We start from the raw sequence: 24955 nt of genomic DNA on the forward strand, positions 1-24955 counted from the left end.
CCATCAGAAAGCACATCAAAGGAAACCTCTTTGTTAAGGGATGAGGTACATGCAATGCAACCTGATAAAGACGCTATTTGAAGCTTGTGAATACCACCTTCACTTCCTGCCTTTCTTATTTTTCACACCTTTGCATGTATGGTGAGAAGCAGAGAAAAGTAAACCAAATCCTTTTATTCACTGTTCCTAACTTGAGAAGCTTCTATTTGTAACCATTTGCAGGGCTGGGTCATATCATGGTTTATATTCTTTTTCTTATGTCTTCACCGAGAGAAACAGGAAGGTAAGTGGGAAAAACACCTCAGTGCTGCTTCTGTGTATTTTGAGTATAAGTCCAAATAATATTTATAGCCAAGTTGTAAACCCAGGCAAATGGGCTTCTTAGACTGCCCGTATTGTGTTGCTAATGGCTGTCCCGTTACCAGTTCTTAATGCAGTTTCTATATGGATAAGATCATGTTTCATCATGTTGAGGGAAAAGACGGCATTTTAGTTTTTAAAAAGTTGTTATTATATGGCATTTTACTCTTTTAAATGTTATTTTTCTTCAACTGAAGGTATTACAGTTATTCTCAAGCATAAACATTGCCAGTTGTTCTTAAAGCTTTGAAAGGCTTTTTTGCATTTGGTAATTAAATGAACTGCTTGAGTTAGTATTGTACTTTTCAGCCTTTCACATTTAATTAACATTCAAGTGGGAATTATGAACAATTTATATCTGTCAGGAAAAGACAAGACGTAACAAATTGTCTCTGTGCAGATGCGAAATTGAGGCAACCTTAGAGAGACTAAAGAAACTGGAGCGTGACCTGAGCTTTAAAGAGCAGGAACTAAAGGAACGGGAGCGACGTTTGAGGATGTGGGAGCAGAAGTTAACCGAACAGTCCAATACTCCTGTAAGTAGACAATGATTCAACCTTTCATCTTACTTCAGAAAGTATTTGGAGTTTTGTCTATGTAAATCTAAAGACACACCAAGGAAATAGTGCCCCTGTTTTCTTTAGTTGTTCCTTTGGGCCAATTAAAGTCTCTTTTATTACCTCACTGCACATAACTATACTATTTTTTAAAATTTCATCTAATACGTTAGATACCAGATATTGCTGATGGTTCATATTGTGCCGTGGGCACTTAAGTAGTTTCCCATTGATTTAATTATAGTTCTCATCTTTAAAAGTTGATTGCGTTCAATAAATTCATTTTTCAACTAGAAAGTTGTTGACTTTAATGGATGTAGGATTTGGTCTTAAATGTAAGAATCATTTGTTTCTTGCAGAAGAAGGCTTGAGAAACCTATGTAGATTTTTTTTTTTGTTATTCTTTTTCTTTGAGAAGAAGCAAATTTCCATTTCTGAAAAAGGGGGTCAAAATTTGGAGTGTTAATTTAGGGCTTTGTTCATAATTATAGTTAACATACTTGTACTGGCCAGTTATTAGCTGTTAGGATTGCCACATTTCTATTAACAAATTGAACAAAAAAACTTCCTTAGATTATCTTGAATTTCTTAACGAAATACGGTGCTCTTGACTACTGATTGGCAGAGGGAGGACCACAGGGTTAATGCATGGCTAGACATAGTACAACAGAATTGTTGTTAAGAAAAATACTGCATTACCTACTTGTTTTTAAAGCACTAGCCAAAACAAATACCAAATTGAGATTGTAGTAGAATATGATTTTTCTTATGCACAATTTTATCCTACTTATAACGCCGATTCCAGACAGACCCATTTACATACAACTTGTTTTTAAGGCATAGCTTATTGCTGTTGTTTGAATGAAGTCGCATTCATGTTCCAGCTGTGAACATGCAGTCATGAAATCATGAAGAATGAATGTTTTCCTATGTGCAGATACTGTATGTTCTCAGTAGATATCTGTATGCCTGCTTTAATGCTTGCAAACTTCCAGTAACTGAGCTGTGGGCCATCATCTATCCTGAGCACAGCATGCGACAAAACCTTAATGAGCAAATCTTTTCACGAGCAAGGCCCTAGGGTTTTTTATGCTGTACTTGCTTATGACTTCTACTTTTCACTTAGAGCTGGCATTGCTGAAAGAATAAAGCATTGTGCTAAGGCCTATTGTGCTAAGCATGAACTATCTTTCTGCATAACATTAACCCAACTCTCCTGTTGTATTTAAATGCAATTTCTTCTAATAGAGAAATATAGGCTTGTTTTTTCTATAGATCTTTAGTGAACTGTTAACACTGAATGGCTTTAAAAAAAGCCCTTTTGTTGGAAAAAAATTGACATACTGGCAAAAGTTGCTTTATTCAAGCAGGATTGTTTTTCTTATAGCAAATGAAGTTCTACAAGGCACTGGTTACAAATACAATTATATTTTAAATTCATAGCTGTAAACCATTTGCAAAATATCCCTGGGCATTCTGTTTGCAAGCTGTAGTCCTTGGAGTCAAGTGTCTCCCTCCCTCCCTCCTTCCCTCCCTCAGTTCAGGCTACGTCTGCTCAGCAGTATCAAACTGGAGGATTGCGACAGCGATCTGCTCGATTTTAAGCTACCTTGGCTGTAAAAACAGTAGTAAAGATACGGCAACCAAATCTAATAACACAGCTTAGGGTGCCGACTAAGCTTATGCCTGGTTCTTAACACAACTAGGCCTTGTTGTGTCTTTGCTGGTACTGTCATCCCTGCTCATTTTGCTCTGCAGCAAAGACCAGAGGCCAGCAGATACTACTGAAGTGGTGTGCAAGAGGAGAAACTCAAACCAAGTGAAAAGAGAACAGCGAAGCTGTCTCTGCCACTTGATTCTCCAGTGTTTTAGGGTTGGTAGAGCTTCATCCTGCCATCCTGCATGGGAGGTAGCTATGAGTGGCAGGCTCCTCCTACTCCAAGGAATAAAGTATAGCTTTACACACATCAGCACGAGAGAAAGATGAGGCCAATCTTTAGAAAAACTTCTGTGAAAGTAGTGTTTCTCCCTGCTTTTGGTTTGACCCTGTTTCTGCTGTGTCTTATGTGACAGACACGTTTGAGTCTGACCTCTGCAAATTCCCTTTGTGCAAATCTCCAAGAGCCTCTTGCACAAGGGAATCTGGAGCCTTTTGGAGGAGTAAAATATATCCACAGCTGTGGTGAAATGGGAGACTTTTTTTGAAAGAAGACCTGACTTAAAGAAGGGAGTGTATGTAGCTAAGCTGAAGCTCATATTTAGAGGAAGAGAGTGAGCAAGACACGAAATCCAGATACTCACTTGTGGTGCCATGCACCTGCAGGTGGTCATTTAAGGAGAACCATGGCTTGTACAGAGACTGGGGATCCCAGCCATCTGTAAAAGTCTCTTCATGATAGTTATCATATGCAATGCGACACCAAAGCAGGTCCTGTTGCAAAGAGCTCCTAAGTTCTCCAGATAACGAGATGGCAAAATATGGAGGAAGTAAGGTGATTATAACTCGCAAAATGAACCACAGTTACAGCCCATTCGCAGCTTACCCACTGCCAGGCATTGCACAAACACTGAACCAGAAACGTGTTTTAAAGGAAAGCTTTTTTGCAGCTTTGTTGATCTTTATAGGAAATTCTTCCCATATGTCAGGGGATGCTTTTCCATGGATCTAAAGTGACTAAAACTCCAATAGCTGACGGAAGAACCACCTAGCACTGAAACGTGTGTGCTGGGCATCTTGTTTCTGTGGCTAGATCTTGTTTTTAAAATATTCCTTCTCTTCATCAGTAGGAGCTTTTGGTGTCCTTCATCTGAGTAGTGCTCTGGTGATGGTGTAATTGTTTTTTCCTGTACAGCCAAGTGTACAGAAGCTTAGCTGCATGTTCTTTTGTCACTTAGCCATAGGACGCATGACGAGTATTTAGGGCACCCTATCTCCCCAACTTCTTAATTTTATTTTCGTTTCTTAAACCATGATCACTAACTTCTGTTAACCACAACGCAAATAGAAAGCCTATGTAAGTAGGGAAAACTTTTTACTTTTTAACGATAGACAATTTGTCAATATAAGTCAATATAAGTGGTTTTGCCAAGAAATGGGCATTCTCTGAGCAGCCTGGCCATGAAGCCTCCTGTGGTATAGACCAGGACATCACTGTAATCATCCCTGTAACCCATTGTGACCAACAGCTGTTGACTCTTCAGTCAGTTTTCTGATTAGGTTAAAAAAGATGTGAAAACCCGTGAATTTTGGGCAGGTAGTTTTGCAAACAGCTTTGGAAAGAGAGGCCAGTTCAGGTGTTCACACATAGCTCCTTTGCTGTTGCTTTAGTAGGTAATTTAATTTGGGATGAAACTCATGAATTTTTACTCCCTGTGGAGAACAGGCAAGCATGTCACAGAGGTTACTAGCCCGACCACTCTGAAGAGGCATTAATCATTAGTTAGCTGGAGAAGGCATGTTTCATTTGTTACTACAAACAGACTGGGTCAGGAAAACACCATTATCTGTAGGTGACGATTAAATCAGTAGAGATTTAATACGATATACAACCAAATGGCAGATATCTATTGATATCACTAAAAAAAGGAAAAAAAAAAAAAAAAAAGAAAAGGCAACCAAGCTGAAGAAGCTGACCAGCCGACCAAACAGCCCCTCTCCCCCTGCCTGCTCCTCCCTGGGACAGCTCCCAGAAGCAAGGTGCTGGCGTGGGCTGGAGGCTGGTTCCCGTCTCCTTTGCATTGGCGCGAGGCTCGTTTCTGATTGCGGCCATCGCAGGGCGACCCGTTCTTCTCCTTTTGAGCATACGCTCAAAACCAGTCTCTGCACAAATAATACTGCTGCTGTTATTTCTGATATTTAGAGGGCTGCTACTTCTGCACCAAACTTTGGGAGATGGGTTCTCTGATCTTAACGTGATTTATTCTTCAATTCTGAAAGGTTCAATTAAGCAACTCACTCAGACTTCTGTTGTACCCGCATTGCCTTGGGAGCCAGCGCACCTGGCTGGGAGATGGCACATTCTGTTTTATGCTGTAGAAATGAAGAGTTCTTTTGTTATGAAAGCTCTGCTACCTGTGGTTCTTGCCATGCGACTCAGTGATTTTGCACTTTCATTTAAGAACAATGACCGCAGAATGAAGCTGTCTGGTTTAATGAATTCTTACTTGATCTCCGTGTTTAGATTCACTAATCGTTGTGCTTTCTGTTGATTGCCAACTAATCTGGTGGTGTCTTTTTCCTCGATTTTTAAATTGGTTCTAACTTTCACTTTTGCTCTGTCCTTTCCTCCTTTAAATAGTTTTTCTTACCTCTTGCTGCAAGAATGTCTGAGGAGTCTTACTTTGAATCTAAAACAGAGGAGTCAAACAGTGCAGAGATGTCATGTCAGATCACAGCAACAAGTAACGGGGAGGTAGCTGGCATGAACCAAAGTCTGAAGGCCTTGATGATGACGGGCTTTGGGGATATCTTCTCTCTGAACCAAGCAGGATCTGTCCTGCATTCTGGAATGCAGATAAACATGCAAGCCAAAAAGAATTCTTCTAAAACCACCTCTATGAGAAAAGGAAAGAAAATCAACATGGCTTTGGGTTTCAGTGAATTCGACTGGTCAGATGACGATGATGATGATGATGATTATTTTGATGACACAGATGATAGCAGCGAATGAAATCAGTTATAGAATTAACCCTGAAATCGGTTTTAGCAAAGCAAAACAATAAAGTTTTAGAACAAGAATCCTGTCAGTTTGGTCTGTTTAAATCCTGTAAAAGAAAAAAAAAAAGTGAGATGTTTTCCAGGCTGAGCATGTTTGTGTGTAGAAAGACATGTTGTTTTTGTTTAGATTGTGCTGACTTATTTCTGCTTTGATGAAATTTGGAACTAAACTTTCCAAACTAATTGAGATTATTATTATTTTAAGAACCATGATTATGTCTACAATTCTTGATGCCTGATTACAGAAACTATGGCTTGATAAACTTAAGATCTGAAAACATTGGGGGAAACTTCAATGCCTTTAATGCCATTAATGTACTTCAAATTTTTCTTTTGTGTTTTTTGTCATTTCCCTTACCCCTTTAATTGTCAATCATATGAATATACTTGTACTTCCAGATTTGCTATTCTCTACAATCCATTCTTTCTTACTGTTGCAGTGAAGGGGTTTGCTGTGTTTCTAATTTAAAGGCTTTTTCAAGGCGGCATTGTGGGAAGTCACAAATACGTTTCTAGGAGGAGAGCGGCTTGGTTGAGGGCAAGCGAGGGGTTAGTTAAATACGCAGTTTAAAAACTGAATAGCAGCAGAATCCAGATAATCCCTATTAGTAGATGATTTGTATAAATGTTCTTTTTTTCCCTCACGTGTATGTGCTTGTGTATATAATTCACTCTAGTAAAGCGAACTGCAATCAGACCTCTGCATCTATTATCAGATACTGTGATCTAGAAGCTAATTTTCAGTTATGTTGATGTAAATCCAGGAAGCCTCATTAACTTTGATGCACTTATTCTTGTACTTGAGAGTAAAAATCGGTGTTAGTAAATTTTGATTCTGTTGCATCTCCTAAACCGTGTCTGCTACCCTTACGAAAGGACAAAGCCACAATGACATTTCAGCTTGGGCCCTACTACTGTGGCTTATGTGAAATTCTCCATGATGGCAGTAATGTGAGGAATATTTACTAGTCTCTGCATACCTGTTTTTTGCAGCTAAATCACTTTTAAAGTATAGCCACTGCTGTTATGACTTACTGTAAAACTCAGTGTGTAACAATCTGCTGCAATAATTGCCTGCCAGGCACTTATGTTGAGAGCAGCAAGTACATTTCTCCTGATGACCCCTTTAGTGGTGATGCAGAAGGAGGGAGGGAAACCAGTGCGAACACAAATGCAGGTTAGAAAGGAAGATGTAAAATATTTGCCCAAGGAAGAAGAGCAGCATTTCAAAAGAAAAATGCTACTGGCTACTTCAGCTGTAGTGGGAATAAGCCATCACAATTCCATTCTCAATTACTGGAGGGGTTTCTTTTATGAAAACTTCTGTTTTTGAGTGGCTTCTTTAATTATAGGCTTGCCTGTTACACAGCTCTAACCTACATATTATGGTGAGTGTTTTTGTAGATAGCTTAGAGAAAAATGGATACATTAGATAACAGCAGGCCTGAAATCATTACATGTTCGCTCAACAAAAGAGAAAGTTCTTTGAAGGAGTTTTTCTAGAGTGACGAGTGGGCACCTCTTCGGGTTGTGAGAGAGAATTGTTTTATCCTTAAGCATCAGCAGTGGTCTGGTAACCTGCAAGGCAGCGAGTGCTGCGCTTCGAGCTAGCCTACTCCACTCAGTTTGCACAGGATTAGACCCTCTGAGATGCTTAATTTCTGTAGGATGTCATGCCACATTCCGTCTTCTTCCTAACAGTATGCAAATCATAACTTGAGGTTAACCCTCTTGTATTGGGAAGATTTTCTCATGATAGAATTGTAATTTGAATGATGTAATAAGTTTACAGAATATCCCAAGGAGAAACTTGCTCCTTTGGCACAGGTAGGGATGCCTTCGTAGGTCCGTCAAAGCAACCTGGTTTTAGGGAGAAAAAGGGACATTGAAGGGCAAATAATTAAATGGCAGTAAGAGCAAATAAGCTGTTTCCAGTGCAGATTTGCACTATTTTTGTAACTCTACGTCTGCTAACACCCACAGCAATTATACTATTTTTGTAACTGCCACTTTGCACCCAGGAAAATTTGATGGATTTGTGTAATCTAATATGTGCACTTTAGATCTTAAGATGTGTGTTATTGTGCATAAATTACTGTACCACATAACCAGTGTAGGGCTGTACAGCTTTAACTGAAAATGAAATTTGGTTCAGTACATATAGTATTCAAAAAAACCAAAAGATCTGTCCCTAGCATTGATGTTTTACATTTTTTTTAGCACCTGACAATCTCAGAGCACTTCATGCACATTTATATTTGCATGGGTTTTAACTGAATGTGTAAATCCACTCCTTAATCTTTACAGAAGAAAAAGTAGTCCTTAAGCAGTATGACACAGGGTTTCATAGTTGCAAAATCACAAGATTCACGTCTGTCTTCAAGGTTTTGTGCTTAGCCAGGTGTCTAACTTATTTCAGCAAAATATCATCAGAATTTGGTGGCATGCTCATAGGAATTTCCGCCGTGTACTTAGTTCCAGCATTTTTTAATGAAACAAAGATGGATTCTTTTTCCCCCTTCCCCTTTCTTTCCCCATACATTATTTGTCAAAGCAAATTAAGCTATATTAAGGAAAAGTTTAAACTCTTGTAAAACTTACCTGTGTGTTCAAAGTAGCAAAGGTGATCTCTGAATTGTAGAGGTGATAACACATGACAAACTCTTCTGATGCAGTTCCCTTGAGATAGTGTTATACTTAGGATATTGGCTATGCTTATTAAAAAAATAATGGTACTGACTGCATTTTTATTTTCCTATGATGACTTTCATACCAGATGTCTCCAGTTTACAAGCCAAAAATCATATGTGAGAATCAAGCTGTGTTGTTTCTGCCTCTGATATGCTTCTCACTAGATAAAGGTTCTGAAAGTGGCTTGGTGGGCAGGTGTGTTGGTTGGAGGAGGTCAGAATATTTCATCTTCCACACCGGATTTTGCTCTGCAGTGCAACCCAGTCTGTCTTCTACCTGTATCATCACCGGGGTGTATAGATCTCCACATCAGTCCACAGCCACATGGAGTGTCAGCTTGTGAAAGCATTAACCAAACCCAGAAGGTGTTTCTCTGGCTGCTCTGGGCTGTGAGCAAAGCCACCAAAAGCCTTCCCATGCCTCGTACACCTCTCGGCTCACTAGTCCCCACCAGGCCTTTTGGGATCCCAGTTTCTCTACCTTCCATAAGCCCTGGAGATATCTGCAGTAAAATAATACTTGACGGAGGGGAAAGGTAAAAACCAGGCCTGAACTTCTTGTTTTTACCAGGCTGTGTTGTATTGCCAACATTGACTTAGGTGGGTAAATGGCCCGAGAGAAGAATGGTGAGGATCGGCTTTCGGCTGGCTTAGAGATACAGGGTGAGCTGGGACCAAGACAGGATGTCTGACTCCCCGCTCCCTTTCTTTTCCTTCAGCAGAGGGGAAAAATGAAAGGGGGAATTAACAGAGGAAAACGTTTGATCTAGTCATTTTTGTGATGATCACACCACTAATTCCTTGGAGTAGCAAGTGTCCTAAGGTACGGTGTGTAGGTGTGCTGCATCCCCAGCTGGTTGTGTGCTGCCTGATGTGGAGCTTGTCCCCTCTAGATGGGAAGGGCTTCCAGGAGGTGAGGTCTGGCACAGCTCCTTGTCACACAGTCCTGTTCTTGACTTGTCATTTGTTTATCGTTCCAGCGGTTTCATTAGATGTTGATTCCCATTCCTTCTGGGTTTTAAAGTGGTTATTCTGAGTTAAATATTTGATGCAATAATGATTTATATTGCTATTGCAGTAGCAGTAAATCCATAGTGGGCATATAGCTGTTAAGTATTCAGCAGCGTTACGGTGTGTCTTTAGTACTGTAGTTCCTTTTTCTGTAATCAGGCAGCTTTTACAGGTTTTTAATAAGACCTCTAACTTGACAGAGGTTTTAACTACAGTCCGAGGTAGAACGTTCAGGTAGAAAAATAAATTCATTTAGTAATTTTCACAGCCCTTAAAATGCACTGGTAGGAATCTGGAGGAGAGATCTTTCCCTTTTCTTCCAGACTTCGACTTAGTGTATACTGTAAAATCTGCACAGAGATTTCTGGTGTGTGAAGATTTAATTTTAAAACTGTAGAACCAACAACTTTCTTTAAACATTTTATATTGTGTGCTAAGTATTCATATGCCTTTTAAAGTCAGATATAGTCCACTGCATTTCTTGCTTTTGCACTACTGAAGAAGTTTTGTACTGAATACTAGGAGTCAATGCTACTTACACTTCAAGTGTGAACCGATGAAATTTGAATAGAAAATCTTTTCACGGTGTTAGAAAACTTCATTTTCCCTTCTGAAAAAACAAAGCTGAGCGCAATGCCTGTGGCAAAACTCGTGCTGTAAACTGAATATATCATTTGTGTGGAACATGCAATGTTACACTTCTTTGTGGTAAAACCTTGCAGCGTCAGTTACTCTCTTTATTGCACTTGACATATGATGTCTTGTTTTATTCACACTGTGGATTTGATTTTTCCAGTGTAAAACCAAAGCAAACAAACAAGAAGAAATCATGCAATGTATTCAATTTCCTCAATTGGTGTCATAAACTTTCTTTTGATGTGAACTTTTTCCTTTGCTTCTCTTTGTTCCAAACTTCTATTTTGCAATAAACATTTTGACAGTAAATTTTATGCATCTGTGTCCCTGTGTAAAATGCTGGTGTTTCAAGAGGTTCCTTATTGTCTGCTGGTTTAAGTCACTTTTTGTATTACTCACTGTGTGACATTTCTTCTTTATTCTCCCATCTTTTTTAAAAAAAAAATTGAAATAATACAGAACATATTCTGCCACTGGTTATATTTAAACATGGGAAAAGCTGAAAAAATCCATTGTGCAAATAGAAGTGCAATATCGGACTTCTGCAGTAAATGATTCAGTTGTACAAATTACTGTACCAGGCCCCTCCCACAGCACCAGCCCGTTTGACTATAAGTACCTACAAAAGGCATGACCCACCGCCTTCCTAAGGATGTTTATGATTGCCACTTGCCCTCCCTTGTGCTCAGGCGTTGCCCCAGCACTACTTTTGCCCCACAGCATCCTGCCCAGGCTGCGGGTAGCTCTTAGCAGAGGGAATGCCTGACTAACTGCAGGTAGGTTGAGAAGATTGGCTGGAAGTATGGTGTAGTGGAGAGAAGTCGTCAGGAAGGTCTCTTTTTCTCTGGCAGACACATCTTCCCTTCTGCCACTTCACCCTGATGCCGTTGGCTCTGTCCCCTTTGGGGAAGCAGTGGGCAAAGGAATGGGTTTGAGGGTCCGCTACGTCCTCCTCACAGAGGTGGCTTCAGCTGGCCTCATGGGTGGTTTGTGCCCAGCAAGGTTTGGCTGAGACATTGATGGAGGAGGAGGAAGAGGATCTGAAGAGTCCTCAAAGTGGGGTGGGCAGCAAAAAGTCATAGATATAGAGGCAGAAATCAAGGGGTGTCGGGCAGTCACAAGTCCTTCAATGGGAGTTTCACGTGGATGCTGCAAAGGGTGTTTCACAGCGATGGCTGAAAGTTGTGGGTGGATTACACTAGACCCTGCTCTTGTGCCTGGAGAGCCAGGGAAGCACTCAGGCACGTAACGGGCAACTCTGCCCTGGGGCTCAGTGTTCAGATGGAGGCAGGCAGGGCTGAGTGCCTGCCGGGGGGCTGTGGGTGCGGGCTGGAGCATTGCTGGGTGGCAGGGCTCTCTGGAGGAGGTAACAAAGCCTTGGGCACTGGTGGGTAACCGAGCGGAGTCTCTCATAAGTCAATGTTATGTACATCAAATAAGTTTGCAACTACATCATGGTATTGAGCCTTTGGGAGACACTGACAGTCCAAATACATACCTACCAATTAATGTTAAGCCTTTAGCCAGATAAAAATGCCAAGAAGGTGAAGCTTGGGATTCCATATGCTTGAATGAGGAAAATGGCAATCAGTATTACAGTGACATCTTCTCCTGTGTCAGTTTTCAAATCATCCCAGAATTTCACTTAACGCAGTCATTCTCCTGTGCATCCTCCGTGGTTTCCTTGTGCTTCGAGAGCTAACACCATCGTGCGTACCACAAAGTGTGCCCCACATGGGCTGCAGCACTGGAGGAGGCTGGGAAGTGCTGCACTCCCCCAGCCTCAGGGGAGCAGTTACGAAGCGTTGGCAGAAACCAAGAGACCTGTCTGTACAGGAAGACTAGTCACAGCGGCCCGACTCCAAATTCTGTCTAGTGACAGTTTTCCTTCCTTTTGCAGAAAATACCCACCATTCGGGAGAGAGTCGTAATCACAGCATTATTTTCATTGCAGAAATGAGGTGGTACCAAAGCCATAGCAAAAGCAAAAGCCTTCCCATAGTGTCAGAGCCGAAAGGAAAGGCAGCTAGAGAGTCCCTCGCCATCGGATGGTTTACTTTTGCTTCCTAAATTGTTTCTATCGGAGATCTGCTGATAATTTTGTCTACATAAAGTGATGGGATCGATTTAGCACTGCCACCGTGCTGTTGGAGCCAGCCCATGGTCAGTGTGAATCCAAGGGTTTAGTATGTCAGTATGAGAGTCGCAGCCTAAAGTCCTGCCCTTTGCAGGGGAAAAGGAACCGAATAAAATCGGCCACCAGAGTAAAATTTGGGTGGAGGGGAGAAAAATGGTCAGATGGTTTTCTTTTCAATTCGTATCTCTCACACAGTTGCTGCCCTCCTTTGATATTTGTGCATGGACCGAAGAAGATGTGGTGAGTATTTTGTGTTAATGTGGCCAGCGTTGCGCTGCTGGAGCTCTCTAACAAATCATAGTGGGTATGGAGGGAGGGAAAGCCGGATCAGAACATCTAGGTGAGATTTTACTGCTATTTGTTCGGTGAAACTTTGTCCCAGAAGGCTTTAAAATGACCATGAGTAAATGAAGGACTCGAGCAACCTTCATAAAACAGCCGCGTTCTCCAATGTCCAGAAAATAATTTGTGCTGGGAGCGGTCAGCAGCCAGGAGGGCATTCCCGAGTGATCATTTAAGGAACGTGGAAGTGCCCCAAGACCTGTCTAAGCAAGACCTGTCCTGGACAGGACAAAATGGGTTCGAAGGTTTTATCCCACTGTGTGCCACTAGGATAGCAATTAACTGAAAGAGGTTCAGGGGTTTTTAAGGAATCTCTCTTTCATACAAAATAAGTTGGCATTGAGTCCCTTTTACCTTTTTATTCAGTTAAGAGGCTAAACAAGAAACATCAATGATTTATCTCTAGCATAGTGACATGTCATAGTGATTTTAATGTCCCATCTAGCACCCTCCTTGTGTGTTGTGCATCATGGGTTTGTTTAGCTAACGTTTACTGAAAGACTGACTGGAAAGCCAGTGCAAAAGCTATACTAGCCCTGGCTCCTTAACTTCAGCCCTTTTAGCATGTGACAGATCGCTAAGCTTCTGCTTTGGTCATTTCTGTTGTTCTTCATAACGAAAAACTGAGTAAGGTGACTGCAAAACAGAAGGCAGTTTTAAAAGCTAAATAAAAGTAATCACTTGCATTGGTGAATCTTGAGTCCTTTAACCCAAAGTTAGAAATATTTTTAGATTTTGTTTTAAAAAAGAATGATTACTTGTGAACTCCAAATAACTAATGTAAAATTTTGATAACGTGAACTTCAAGAGTGATTCCTCTCTTTTGCAGTTTTTCTGGATGCAGCAACTTACTAGAAAAGGTAAAAGCTATTCATATGTATCTTCATATTCACATTTATGAATATATATACATTTGCTCATCTTTTTCTCCTTCCAATAAAACACCCTATGGATTTCTGAATAACCTCTCTTATCTTAAGGTGATGCTTCTGGTGAAATGAGTGTATATGCTAGCTTGTTTAAGGAACATCATATCACTGGGAAACGATTGCTTCTTCTAGAAGAAGAGGATTTAAAGGACATGGGAATTGTTTCCAGAGGACACATCATCCATTTAAAGGTATTTAACAGCATATGTTGAATGTTGCAATAGGTTATAGTGCGAATATTAAGAAGGAGTCTATGGGTTTTCCGTAGTATTAACAACAAAAAAAGTTACAAAGCTAAATAAAGAACACATTTGGTATAAACAAAACCAGAGTTACAGATTCTTATGGATCTAGAACCCAAAGCAACCTGAGCATTTTATGAGGCATGAAAATTTGCTGTGGTCTTTATACTCCTCTGCAGTTCCTGGTTTTCTTGTGGGCTGGACTGTCGGTACTGCTAAAGATTCGCCTAGGAGGGCCATTCTCCCGGCAGAAAGCTTTGGATATCTTCAGAGAGAGTTCTCCCCGAAGATTTCTCTTTAGCTGAGGGAGGAGCAGATATGAAAACAGTTATTTGAACTGAAATTTCCGAACTTCTCAACTTTCACATCTCATCTATAGCTTAAAAGATAACAAAAGTCCGTTAGACATCTTCAAAGCTGGTTGACGCCCAGGTTGCTTTGCTCTTAAAGCTTTGTTTCACAGTATTTTAAATATCTAATGTGTGTAATGAGTTGAGAAAGTCATGGTCTGGAAAACGTGATCACGACAGCAGTAATAGTAGTAATACTGTAGCCACCGGAGAGAGTTCAGTTTCCTGGCAGGCAGCTTTGGAAAAGGATTTCTCTAAAAGCAGCATCTATAATTCTGTTGGGTCTCAATGATTTTATACTGCAATTTACTAGTAAAGAGATACTTGTTTTCTAATTGCTAGTCCTGCAAATTTAGCTTCATAAGTCACACAGATTAATTCCCCTTTTGCTCATCAGTCATTTTTTCCATGCCACACACCATTACTGATATATTTAATTTACATTTCCTACAGGGAAAATTATTGAAACTTAATAAAGTCAATAATGCCCAAAATGAAAGATTTCAGCTTCCTGGGTTGATTGAGCGTAAATAAAAACAACCAAAACAACCCCCCAAACATCTCTGATTATGCAGATCTGATTCTGAATGCAAAATGGGACGGATCTACCACGACGGTTTCCAGGGCTGTATTTTAAACTCTTCTCACGTGGCTTAATGTATCCACAGTGGAAAACGCAGCGCACAGAGTTGCGCTGTTTTTCATGCTGGTATTTGCAGTATGAGATACCAAATAACTCTCATCTGATTTTGTTGATTTTTTTCTTTTCTAGACTGCTATTGAGAAGTTAACCCATGACTACCTAAATCTGTTTCATTTTCCACCATTAATTAAGGCAAGTCTCATAGTTTATATAAGAAGTGCTTCTCGTGTTGGTATGGATATTTTACTGTTCTCGTGTCTCAACTTTCCTACCATTCGCGGGAAGGCAAAGCAGCAGTTCCTGCAGAGGTTTGTGACAAATGCAGAGGGTCAACAGCAGCGATGGGTCACATCAGAACAAGTAATAGGAGAATAAAAGTTGTTTTCAAGGAGGCTTTAAGATTTTATCATGGAACCGGTAGTATTAAATGCGAAGACTACTGGTTGCAATTCCTTTGCTGTCATTAATCAGAATTTGCTCTTAAGAGCCATTCCTCTGAACTGGTGCCATCGACTGCTCACCACCGCAGAACCCTGGCCCAGAATGAGCCCATCATTCCTCGGTTTGTTAATGTTATAGGAGAGAAGGATGATTTATAATGTCTGGTCACCCTTGTGTTAACCTGTTGGGTTTCTGATATCAGTAACAAGAGCCGTGCAAAAGGGAGAGAGGGTTTGGGAACCTCGGGGTTGCCAGAGCAGATATTTGCCTGATTTAATTCGGTGAGCTAATCAAGCAATTCTAGACCCCAAAGCCTGAAGTAGCTTTTTTAGTCATAATTTATTGTACAGCTATAGAGTGAAATCCACTTAAAGTGAATTTACATACAGCGAACCTCTGTTCCCTGAAGGGGAAAATGAAAGTCGGGGCTTCCCTGCTGTGCTGTGCCGGCTGCAATTCCAATGGCAGTGGCTGCCACGATGCTCGCAGCAGCACCGTGCCGCGCCGGAGCGGCTCGGCCAGGAGCAGAAATCGCGCAGCATCTCCCAGGTGCCATCCACTGAAAACCCCCGCAGAAGCCCTGGCCCCTCGTGGAGCGGCGTAATGGGCGCAGGGTGATGGCTCCTTCGTGCTGCCTGCCAGGCTTGTAGCATCTGAAAGGCAAATCCTTTCTGCCACCAAAGGCCTTGCTCGTGTCTCCCAGGGGGTTGTGGTAGATGTGAAGTCTCACCTTGCCTTTTTTTGGCAGGATTCTGCAGGTGGAGCTGAAGAAAACATAGAGAAAGTAGTGAATCTTGAACTCGTTTTTGGTTATCACTTGAAGCCAGGAAATGGTCCAAAGGTAAGCTGGGAGCGCTAGATCGGTTGGCTTGGTTAACAGTCACTACCCAGAGGGTCCAGTATCTTCTGGACACAAAAAGATAATTTGCTGTGAGAATCCTCATGTTTTACGAAGCGCTGACCAAATGTCAAGGTGGCAAGTGGGGCTGCATCGGTGATGGGGAACCGCAACCCAGAGCAGGCGAGGAAGAAGAGTGGCACAGAAAGCTTTGACTGAAAGCTTTTGTTTCCTCGTGAACCATTTTTTTAACTGTAATGTTGTAATTTGGGCTTTTGCTTTGTTCCTTTTATCCCAATGGGTGTGAAATAACAATCTACTTACGCAAAAAACCACATTCACAGTTGAGCAGTGCCGTACGCCTGATGTTAGTGGACAGACTATTACTTTTGTCTCAGCAGAAAGGTGATGTCTTTTTATGCAACCAAGAGGAGTTTGGAAAATACGTGGTATGCATGGCTGCTGGCTGGGGAGGGCGGGACTGGTCCTGGTGGTGGCTACGCTCACTCATGGTACTGGGAAGGAGGGAGGAGTAGGTGCAGCACATTGCAGATGGCAAAACCACTGTGCAGCGGCTGGTAAAAAGCAATTACCAGCATGCCATATCCCAATCAAACCTCAGCTCCAAGCCGAGCTGGTTCAAGGATCTCTCATTATGCCCTGTGTAACGAGAACGTTGACAACTCCAGATGTTCCAGCAAAGCATTTCTACCACGTTGTCTTTTCTCGAGAGTGAGGTTTGTCCCATGCTTTTTGTTTTCTTTATCCAGCCTGCCATGGACTCTGAGTTCAAGGGTTTTAGAATTAATCATCTATGTGGAAATGGTGTGCAAAGCATTTCTGAGTTAGAGTCAGGGGTTGTGACAGCAGGATTTGTTTCTTTTTGTATTTGACAAATCTGCATTGTGTGTCCACCCTAAACTTGTGGGTGGCTGACTTTTATCTTGTGTTATCTGGCTGCTTTGCTTTCAGGGCATATTGTTTGCAGAAGTCTCTTGATTTCTGTACTTGGTGGTGCTTGCAGAGAAAGCATTTAGGTTTGTACTTAGTAGGAACTTGGACTTGTACTGAAATCATTTCATCAATTTGAAAAAGCTTTTTGCTTTTTGTCTGGAGATTTCCTTTTTTTGTTTGTTTCTTTTATCCTAAGCACTTTTTTCCTACGAAAATCTTCTTTATCACTATGTGAATTACTTAGAGTGTCTCAGTGTTCTTGAATGCATGTAGCTTATGATGCTGTACAGCTGCTTTTTTGTAGGTGTGCATCTTTCTCTCCCATGTGCAACTCTACAAGGAACTAAAAGTCCATGAAATAGCTCATATCTCCCTTCCATTTCCTATATGGGTTGTGAGCTGTAGTGCAGGGAGGTGGGCCACCTCCCCCGGGAAGGAGCAAGAGCAGGAGTGAATAGACCTCAGAGTGTTGGAGAGAAATTCAGGTTGCACTAACACCTACTAAATTTGAGGACAATTAGGTATTTTGGCCGTGACGGCAAAATTTGCAAATGAGACAGTGTGCCAAAGTCTATGGGACAGAAGCTGAATTATTATGAGAGGACAGGGCTAGTTCAACGGGCCTGTGTAGTGCTGGCATAACCTTTGCAGGTTTCTGACGTGCCAACTGAGAACCCTGGTTTTTTTTGGTCCTGCCTGCCCCGTGACCTCCTAATTGGTCCTCTCTGCTCTGTGCGCTGTCGGGCCCCTTCCTAAGGAAGCCGTTCCCTCTGCAGCTGTGGGCGCGTGCCAGGCATGCCTGCCCTGGCATCCGCCCCGCCGCAGTGCCCGTCTCCCTTATGTCGTTCCAGGAAATGCGCAGTTTGTCACCCGAGTTTGTCTGGGCTGGAAACTTCTGTCCGAGTTCTGCTTGTTAACTCATACCTGCCTTTAAAGATGTTGCCAGTTTTAAAAAGAGGACTGGAAGGAGTAGATCGACTGAGCTTTTGGGCAGGATGCTAGGGCCAACGTGAGCAAGGTAATTTGCATTAAACATAACGCTAACAGAGACTGGTGTGGTACATACAAAATAGAAAATTTGGCTAGCTTGCTGCTTTGAAAATCCCTGGATACAATCTTCTAGCTCCCCTAGAGGCTGCTTTAGGCCAACTACTGCTGCCGTCCAGATTTGTTCCAAAATGAATTGGAGATACTGGGTAAACCAGGATTGAAGGGTTTAAACTTCTTTTGCTGTCCCGTTTTTGTAGAAGAGTGGTGCCTGTTCCTGTAAAACTGGGTCAGCAGAAGCACTTGGGATTGTACCTTCCACCATCTTTATAGCTAAAAAGCTGGCCTACATCAGTTTAAAAATAAATTTCTCAAAGGAACTTTACCCTAATCAGTCCCTATAACCGGCTGCCTAGCTAAGAAGCATTTCTCCTGTTTTAGCCATGAGGAAAAAGAGGCAATAAGCTCAAATCTGGGTTACGAGTTGAGAACGCGTGTTCCCCAGGTGATGTGTAGACTGCTAGACCTGTGTACATCAAGGGAGGTTATTAGGCTCAGCTGGGAGCTGGTGCAGCGCAGCAGGAAGGGCTCTGTGCAGAGGAACAGGTCACGCTGGCAGGTTTTACCTCAGGCTGGCTCTGCGCTGGTCTCCTGGGCTGGGTTCCCGTTAGTTATTGTAGTGCATCTGCTGGTGTAGTTGCACCTGGAAGCAAGCCCGACCATGCGCTCGGAGGTGGCTCTGCCAAAGCATGGGACAGGACGGTCACGTGGGACAGAAGCACGCTCCTGATCTGAACTAAAGCTCAGGAGCGGGCACAGCCTCGGCACACAGCGTGACATACCGCAATGCCACCGGGCATAAAAGTGCTGGATGAGCTGGTCCAGGACCCAGAAACCATTTGAGGGGTGCAGGTTAATTCAGATGCGTTTGGCTGGTCAGAGCACCGCACCATCTCAGGTGTGAAGATGGTTCCTTGGGGCAGAGGTGTCCTTTCCCTGGCACTGCACCGAGCCCTGTCGGCACAGCCAGGCAGAAACTTAAGGGCCTTAGGAATGGTAGCGCCTTTTAGCAAGAATCCTGATGAATATACTTCAGGATGGCATTTGAATGTTCAGCCTTGTCTGTACACTGAATGAACCATTGACTTCCTAGTACACAACTTTACCAACCTCAGATTTGTTATCTAATTTAAACTGCATCTTCTAGTGGGATTATGTTGGTTTCCACCAGCTGACAGATGCAGTCATTTCATTACAGTTTCCTTCCCTTTTTAGCTGCATCTTTGGAGGTGATGAAAGCTCAGTTGACCTTTGTGCTCTCCGAATGCATCAGGAGTGAGCGCTGCAAAGCTAACTGGGTTTTTAGAGGTTTCTTTTCCAACTCTTGTAGTTCGAATTATGTGGTTACTTCCATTCACTTCCTTTTAATGACCTTTCTGTACACAATTCCCACTGAGCTGAAAGGTGATAGATTTAGACATTTTATATGATTTTTTTCCACAAATTAAAAAAAAAGGGGGGGGGGCACCAATTAACTCCAAAATACCAAAGAGAGTAAAAAAACAAACCCTGGCAATTGTGGCTTGAGCTGATTCGCAGAACTGCAGAGGGAATTTTCACTGACTTTCTCATCCTAGGTGGCTCATTAAAATTTCCCAATCAGGGAAAGGTGTCTGAGCTGTGTCGGCTCCGCTCTGATGAATCACCCAACCCCTTAAGAAGGATGGTTCACAGTCTTTTTGTCTCCTGTTGGTGCATTCCTTAGTTTTGGTCCTCAAAAGGGCAGATTCCACCATGCCTTTGAATGTTTTCATTTTTTACCGAGTGTGGCACAATCTGACCTATATCCAAGCACAAAGCCTTGAAGTTGGCTCACCATTTTGCCTTATTTTTCCCCTGTTACCTCTCCCTCCATTTGACAAGGTAAGGAGCAGAGCCTTTTCAAAACCATCTGCTAACTGTGTGAACTATTTTCTAGCCTTGAATATCCAAAGTGGGATATATTTTAATGCTGTTATTTAAATGTGTAGTGCAAAAGTGAGTATAATATTAAGGCTACTTTAGAGAGACATTGTGACCAACTCTTCATGTGGAGAAGCCTGGGCTGGCAAAATGCAGGCAGTACCAGACAAAACAGTACTGAAATAGTTGTTGTCACTGGAATGCAGTTTCACAAGTGCTTGAGACTGTTTCTGCTGCTTCTTCCTCTCCACCTTCCCACTACATCAACACTCATAAAACCTTTCTTTACTTTCTTAAAAATAATTCCTAGTTCAGACAGATGTGATATAACATCACCGGTTTAATTTGCCATGTAAGGTACTCCTCACATTACAAATGTGGCAAAAAATAAAGCAAGGACCAACGTCTAAAAATTCCAGTTTTGTACTTTTTCAGTTGTACATATTCCCCATGCTCTGTAGGTATTTTAACACACTTTGGTAAGTAAAGCTGGCAGAGGAATTGGTTTTATCTGACCCTTTATTTCCAAGATACTTGCAAGTTCGTTGACTTTCTAACGTGGGCTTATTTAACCTTATCTCAAAACCTCATCTTCTAAAGCCTCTCTCTCTAATTACATCTCAAAGCATAATGCTTTCACTACTAAAGGTTAATGCAAGAATCAGAGTAGCTGTGTTTCTGTGCCATTTTCATAGTTTTGCTCCTATTCTAATAAGTAGTCAGTAAAGGGGTAAATACTTTGTGAAGGAAAAAAAAAATACCTAAGCTGAAAAATAAAACCACAGTCACATTTAAATATAACCGGCACCATTAAGAACTGGTTAATATAGTCTGACGAGGAGGTGGATCAGTGGTAGTGTGTTAGAACTTCAGTGCAGGTGATCTGAGCTCCTTGTATTTTCTTTCAAAGAGGCTTTTCTGGACCACGTATTGTTTTTACACGAGGTGGAGCTGGTATAACTCCATCAGCTCCACTGGGATTGCTCCAGCTGTAGCATCCATGTGTAACTGAGGTCAAACTCAAGCCAACACCTTTTAAAATCCTTGTGTAGGCAGTGCTGAGCCAGGGATTCCCATCAGAGATCATTCCATAATCCTGAAGAGGCATATAGACTTTTCAGCTAGGTAATTTGCTCACTTGACTTTCTAGACTTCTTAATCTCAAGCTTTATTTCTATATCTTGGCCACTTTGAATTAACTTGCTGCCTTCCACACGTTGTCTCTCACACATACCGCCTCAGTCACGGATACGTCTGCAGAAGCACAGACAGGTTCCCAGTGGTCTGTAGGCTTGGCACGTCCTCTCCAGACAAAAGCCTGGAAGAGGAGCCTCTGTCCCCGGCATGCACAGGACATGTCCAGTGGCCCTGCCATACCTTTCCCAAGCTCCTGCGCGTCCTTGTCCCCGCAGCCGACATCCCAGGGGGTGCAAGCTGTAGCCTCCGTGTGTGAGCTGTAGCCTCCACGTGCTGCCGCACCGTCGGTGGGGACGTGGTGCTGCACAGCTCCAGCGCGTTGTTCCCACGAGCGGTCTGTGGGAAGTGCTGCTGGAGGACAGGTCTGGCTCAGATGGCACGGGAGGGCACCCGCGCAGCTCTCAGGGAAGGGACTCGTGTTTTTCGTGCTTCCACCTTTACAGTCCCACTGTTGCAAGCAGGCTGCTCGTGTGGATGACGATGCCTGTGACCACAGCAATCCCTGCTTGCTTCTGATCACATGGCAAGGGCAGCTTTTGGTAAACACTACGGCAAGGCTCAGGACCGCTGTTATTGCAGAGCTCCCTGTCTCGGCTGCTGCAACGCGCTCTCGCGCTCTTCTCGGGGCACCAACCCCCAGCACGTAGCGGTGCCCGGTATTTACCATTATGTTCCCCTCCGTGGCGGCACAGAGCTTCACAGCGCTGGATGTTAAAGAAAGGCACTGTCAGGGGACAGATATTTTTGGTATCACTGGGTGGTCTGCGTAGGTGTTAAAAAGGCCTCGTGCTTCTCCAGGCGAAGCTCCAGCCAGTCGGTGCCTGTTGCCTCGCGGAGGAGTAAGGGCTCTGGCTTTTGGAGGAGGCACCCAGGCAACTGATAACATAAATATATCTTTCACTTGCTTTGTTTCTGTACATTTTAAGACCATCTCTCTCGGAAGGCCCCCCCCTCCGCCCCTGGTTTTTTCTGCCTGCACAGCTGAAACAAAACCGGCGGTGGAGCCACCTTCTCTCACTGGAGCCTGGCTGGCAACAGCCTGCCCTGACCTGAGACACCAGCCATTGTTAAGGGTATAACACATTTACATATTTTGCAATAAAACATCAGTTATTTGCATTACTGTGTCAAGTTTTATTTGATTCTTTCACCTAAAAATGACTCATTTTCCTTTCTTGTATTTTAAAAACCAACTACTCTAAGCTTGTTTGAGAATAATCAAAAATTGCCCATTTAGCTAGAAGTCATTTTCTTTTCAAAAGGCAAATGTTATTTAATCTTTCAGCTGTTCATTGTGCCATCATAAATACTTTCTTTTCAGCACAGTTGTGGGGACTGAAATGAGCCCACTAATTGCCTCCCATTTCGACTGACATGTGGTGGTTTAGTGGAAAGAGAACACAGCGGGGAGAAGGAAATAGGAGGCTGAGAAAATGAGAGCTAATTATTTTCACTGCCTCATGTCAGGCTCTGTGTCAGCCTTGTTTTTACAAACTGGAAGGTTTAGCACTAAATAAAACAAACTGGCGTCATGTTTTTATATACTGGCAGTGTCATGGAAGCAGCTGCACATCTCAAAGACAATATAATGCCTGCATTCGCATGGACACCATCTGACAGCCACTGTGAGCCACTGCTAATGAGGATATCACAGTGGTGCCAAGTGAAAGGTGCTGAATTATGTATGATTCTTCATCAGTGCAGCAATAGTCCTGTACATCATTATGAGACATTGTTTTGCTGAAGAGATTAAAACATTCTTAGTTCCAGACCCTGCAACCTATACACGCTACAAGAGGTTATTAATGGAATTTTTAGGGAGAGTTTCTTGTGGATTTCTTTTTGGTTAAAAATATCTCATGGGACAAAGCCGTGGTGGGTCATGACACTATATATATAAAGAAGAGAAGCAAATTAACCATAATTGTGTTATCTTCCTTTAAATCCAGAATAATAAAATATAGTGTAGCAGGGTGATACATAATGATAAATAACCCAAGTGCTGTCACTAGATGTTCAACTCTAATGCCTTTAAAACAGCAGGTTTCAGCAGCTGAGATAGATAATAGCTAAGAATGTAAAGGAGCTTCTGGGGACCTAAATCATCAACATGCTACTACTTTTAGTACCAGCATGACCAACATTTTTTTCATATTTTTTTCATCTTGCGTTACATCTTACTTCTCTTCTAATATCCAGTTGCCTGCTATAATGCTGTTTCCATTTTTTCTTCAATCTTAAAAAAAAAAAGTTTATTGCAACCACTGATTTTAAAACGAATCCTGGATTTGGGCCTCCTTGAAAAATGAGGTGTCTCCCCAGCAAGAGTTTTAAGCTGTTGTTGCAGGAGACGTGTTTGTTGTTTAAAGCCTGTGCCTGATCTTTTTCATTTCCCTTTCGGTTTTTGTTGCAGACGTTAGCGCATATGGGGTTAAAGGAGTATTGTCACCACAGTAAGCTAGAGACTTAATTTTTAAAGTGTTCTTATCTTCTGTTTCGAAGCTGAGAAGTGGCTCAAAATACATGTGTGATTTGCTTTTCTTTTCTACAATAATTTGCAGAGGCTGCTGTTTTATTGGCTTTGTCAAAGTGTTATTCGGAAATATTTTTCACACAAAGTTTTGCTGGTTGTGCCTCTCAGTTCTGAAACTAGATTTTTTTTTTAAAACAAAAAGCTGAAATTCTTTATTTAAATCAAAATTGAGCAGGTAAATATTGGGAGGTTATTTTAATGTTTGAATTACAAGATACCCAGGGAAATCTCTTTGAAGGACTTGTGTAAGTATATTTATCAACCAGACATTTTGAACAAGGCATTTCCAAATTATTTTTCCACATACGTCTGGCACTAAATGTAGTCTCGATCCAAGAAATATTACAGCTCCAAGTCATCAAAGAATTGAAATATGTATACTTGGTTATTTTAGCCAAATTTTTGCTTAAGTGGCTGAGCATCTCTCTCCTATTCATTGCTAAATAAGAACCTAGAACTCGATTGGAAAACAGGGAAATATGTTCCTTTCTGCAGCACAAGAATCTCACATTATTTACTGTGTAGTTGAACAAAATGATTACCAAGTTTTTAAGGCAAGTAGCCACCTACTTATCTTAGATATTTCCCAAGTGCCTTGATTGAAAAGTCACCTACCTGCTGTCTTTTCTCCTTCCTTTTCCTTCCTTCTCTCTTTTCTTTCAGTCTTTTCTATCTTTTCTCTTTTTCTCCCAGCCTCTGCTTCTCTTCTCTCTTCTCTTTATTTTCCTGTCTTTCTCCCCCTCTTTTTCTCTCCTTCCCCTTTCCACTAATGATTTTACAATAACACAAAATGAAAACATTTCCAAATAAAACGAGACACATATTTTTGAGTGACCAGAGAGGGTATGCTTAGTGTGGTAATTTGCCCTTTTGGTATCTGCGCCGTGTGGCTGGAGAGGACTCCAAGGAGGACCGAAGGATTTGGGGGCTGGATTTGAAAAAAAGGAGAGTGTATTTGTTTCTCTGAAGCTGCAGTTCGGAGCCAGGGAAGGCGGTGTTTGTGCAGGGCTCATGCATCTACAGCTGCGTGGGGCAGCCTGATTTGTTACCGCACGGAGAGGGCTCCCGCATGTGCAGCGGAGCCGGCGAGGGGCCGGGCGCTGTCAGGTGCCCACCGCCTGCCAGACCCTGGATTTATATAGCTTGTCAGCCTTTTCTTTAGACGTGGTCATTTGATTTATATTTTTTTATTAAAACGAGCTCATGTTTGTCAGATCTAGTCTGTAGGGAGATGTGAGTGAACAGCACAAAATCCTGCATTGTGAAGGCACAGGAGCCCTGGCACAAGGTGCAGCTCTTGGATGTTTGGCACTGGTCTCACGGCAGGAGATGTGCTGAATTAACTGGAGGATAGTATTTTATGTCAATGTTTTGTTCTTTCCTTGGCGCAGGTGTTTTTGTAAAACTTATAAATGTCATCAAGCATCTT

At 42.1% G+C, this 24955-nt stretch overlaps 1 protein-coding gene across 1 annotated transcript; it reads left to right on the forward strand.

The window, feature by feature from the left end:
- Positions 1-222: 222 nt before the first annotated feature.
- Positions 223-5685, forward strand: LOC104081254 (mitogen-activated protein kinase kinase kinase MLT-like; the record flags this gene model as incomplete). Its single annotated transcript, XM_009583916.1, has 3 exons — positions 223-283; positions 761-896; positions 5216-5685. Coding segments are annotated over 3 exons (569 nt in total), but the record flags the coding sequence as incomplete, so codon positions are not given.
- Between the last annotated feature and the right edge of the window lie 19270 nt (positions 5686-24955).

The sequence above is a fragment of the Fulmarus glacialis genome, unplaced genomic scaffold, assembly GCF_000690835.1.
Source record: "Fulmarus glacialis isolate BGI_N327 unplaced genomic scaffold, ASM69083v1 scaffold41558, whole genome shotgun sequence".
NCBI lineage: Eukaryota > Metazoa > Chordata > Aves > Procellariiformes > Procellariidae > Fulmarus > Fulmarus glacialis.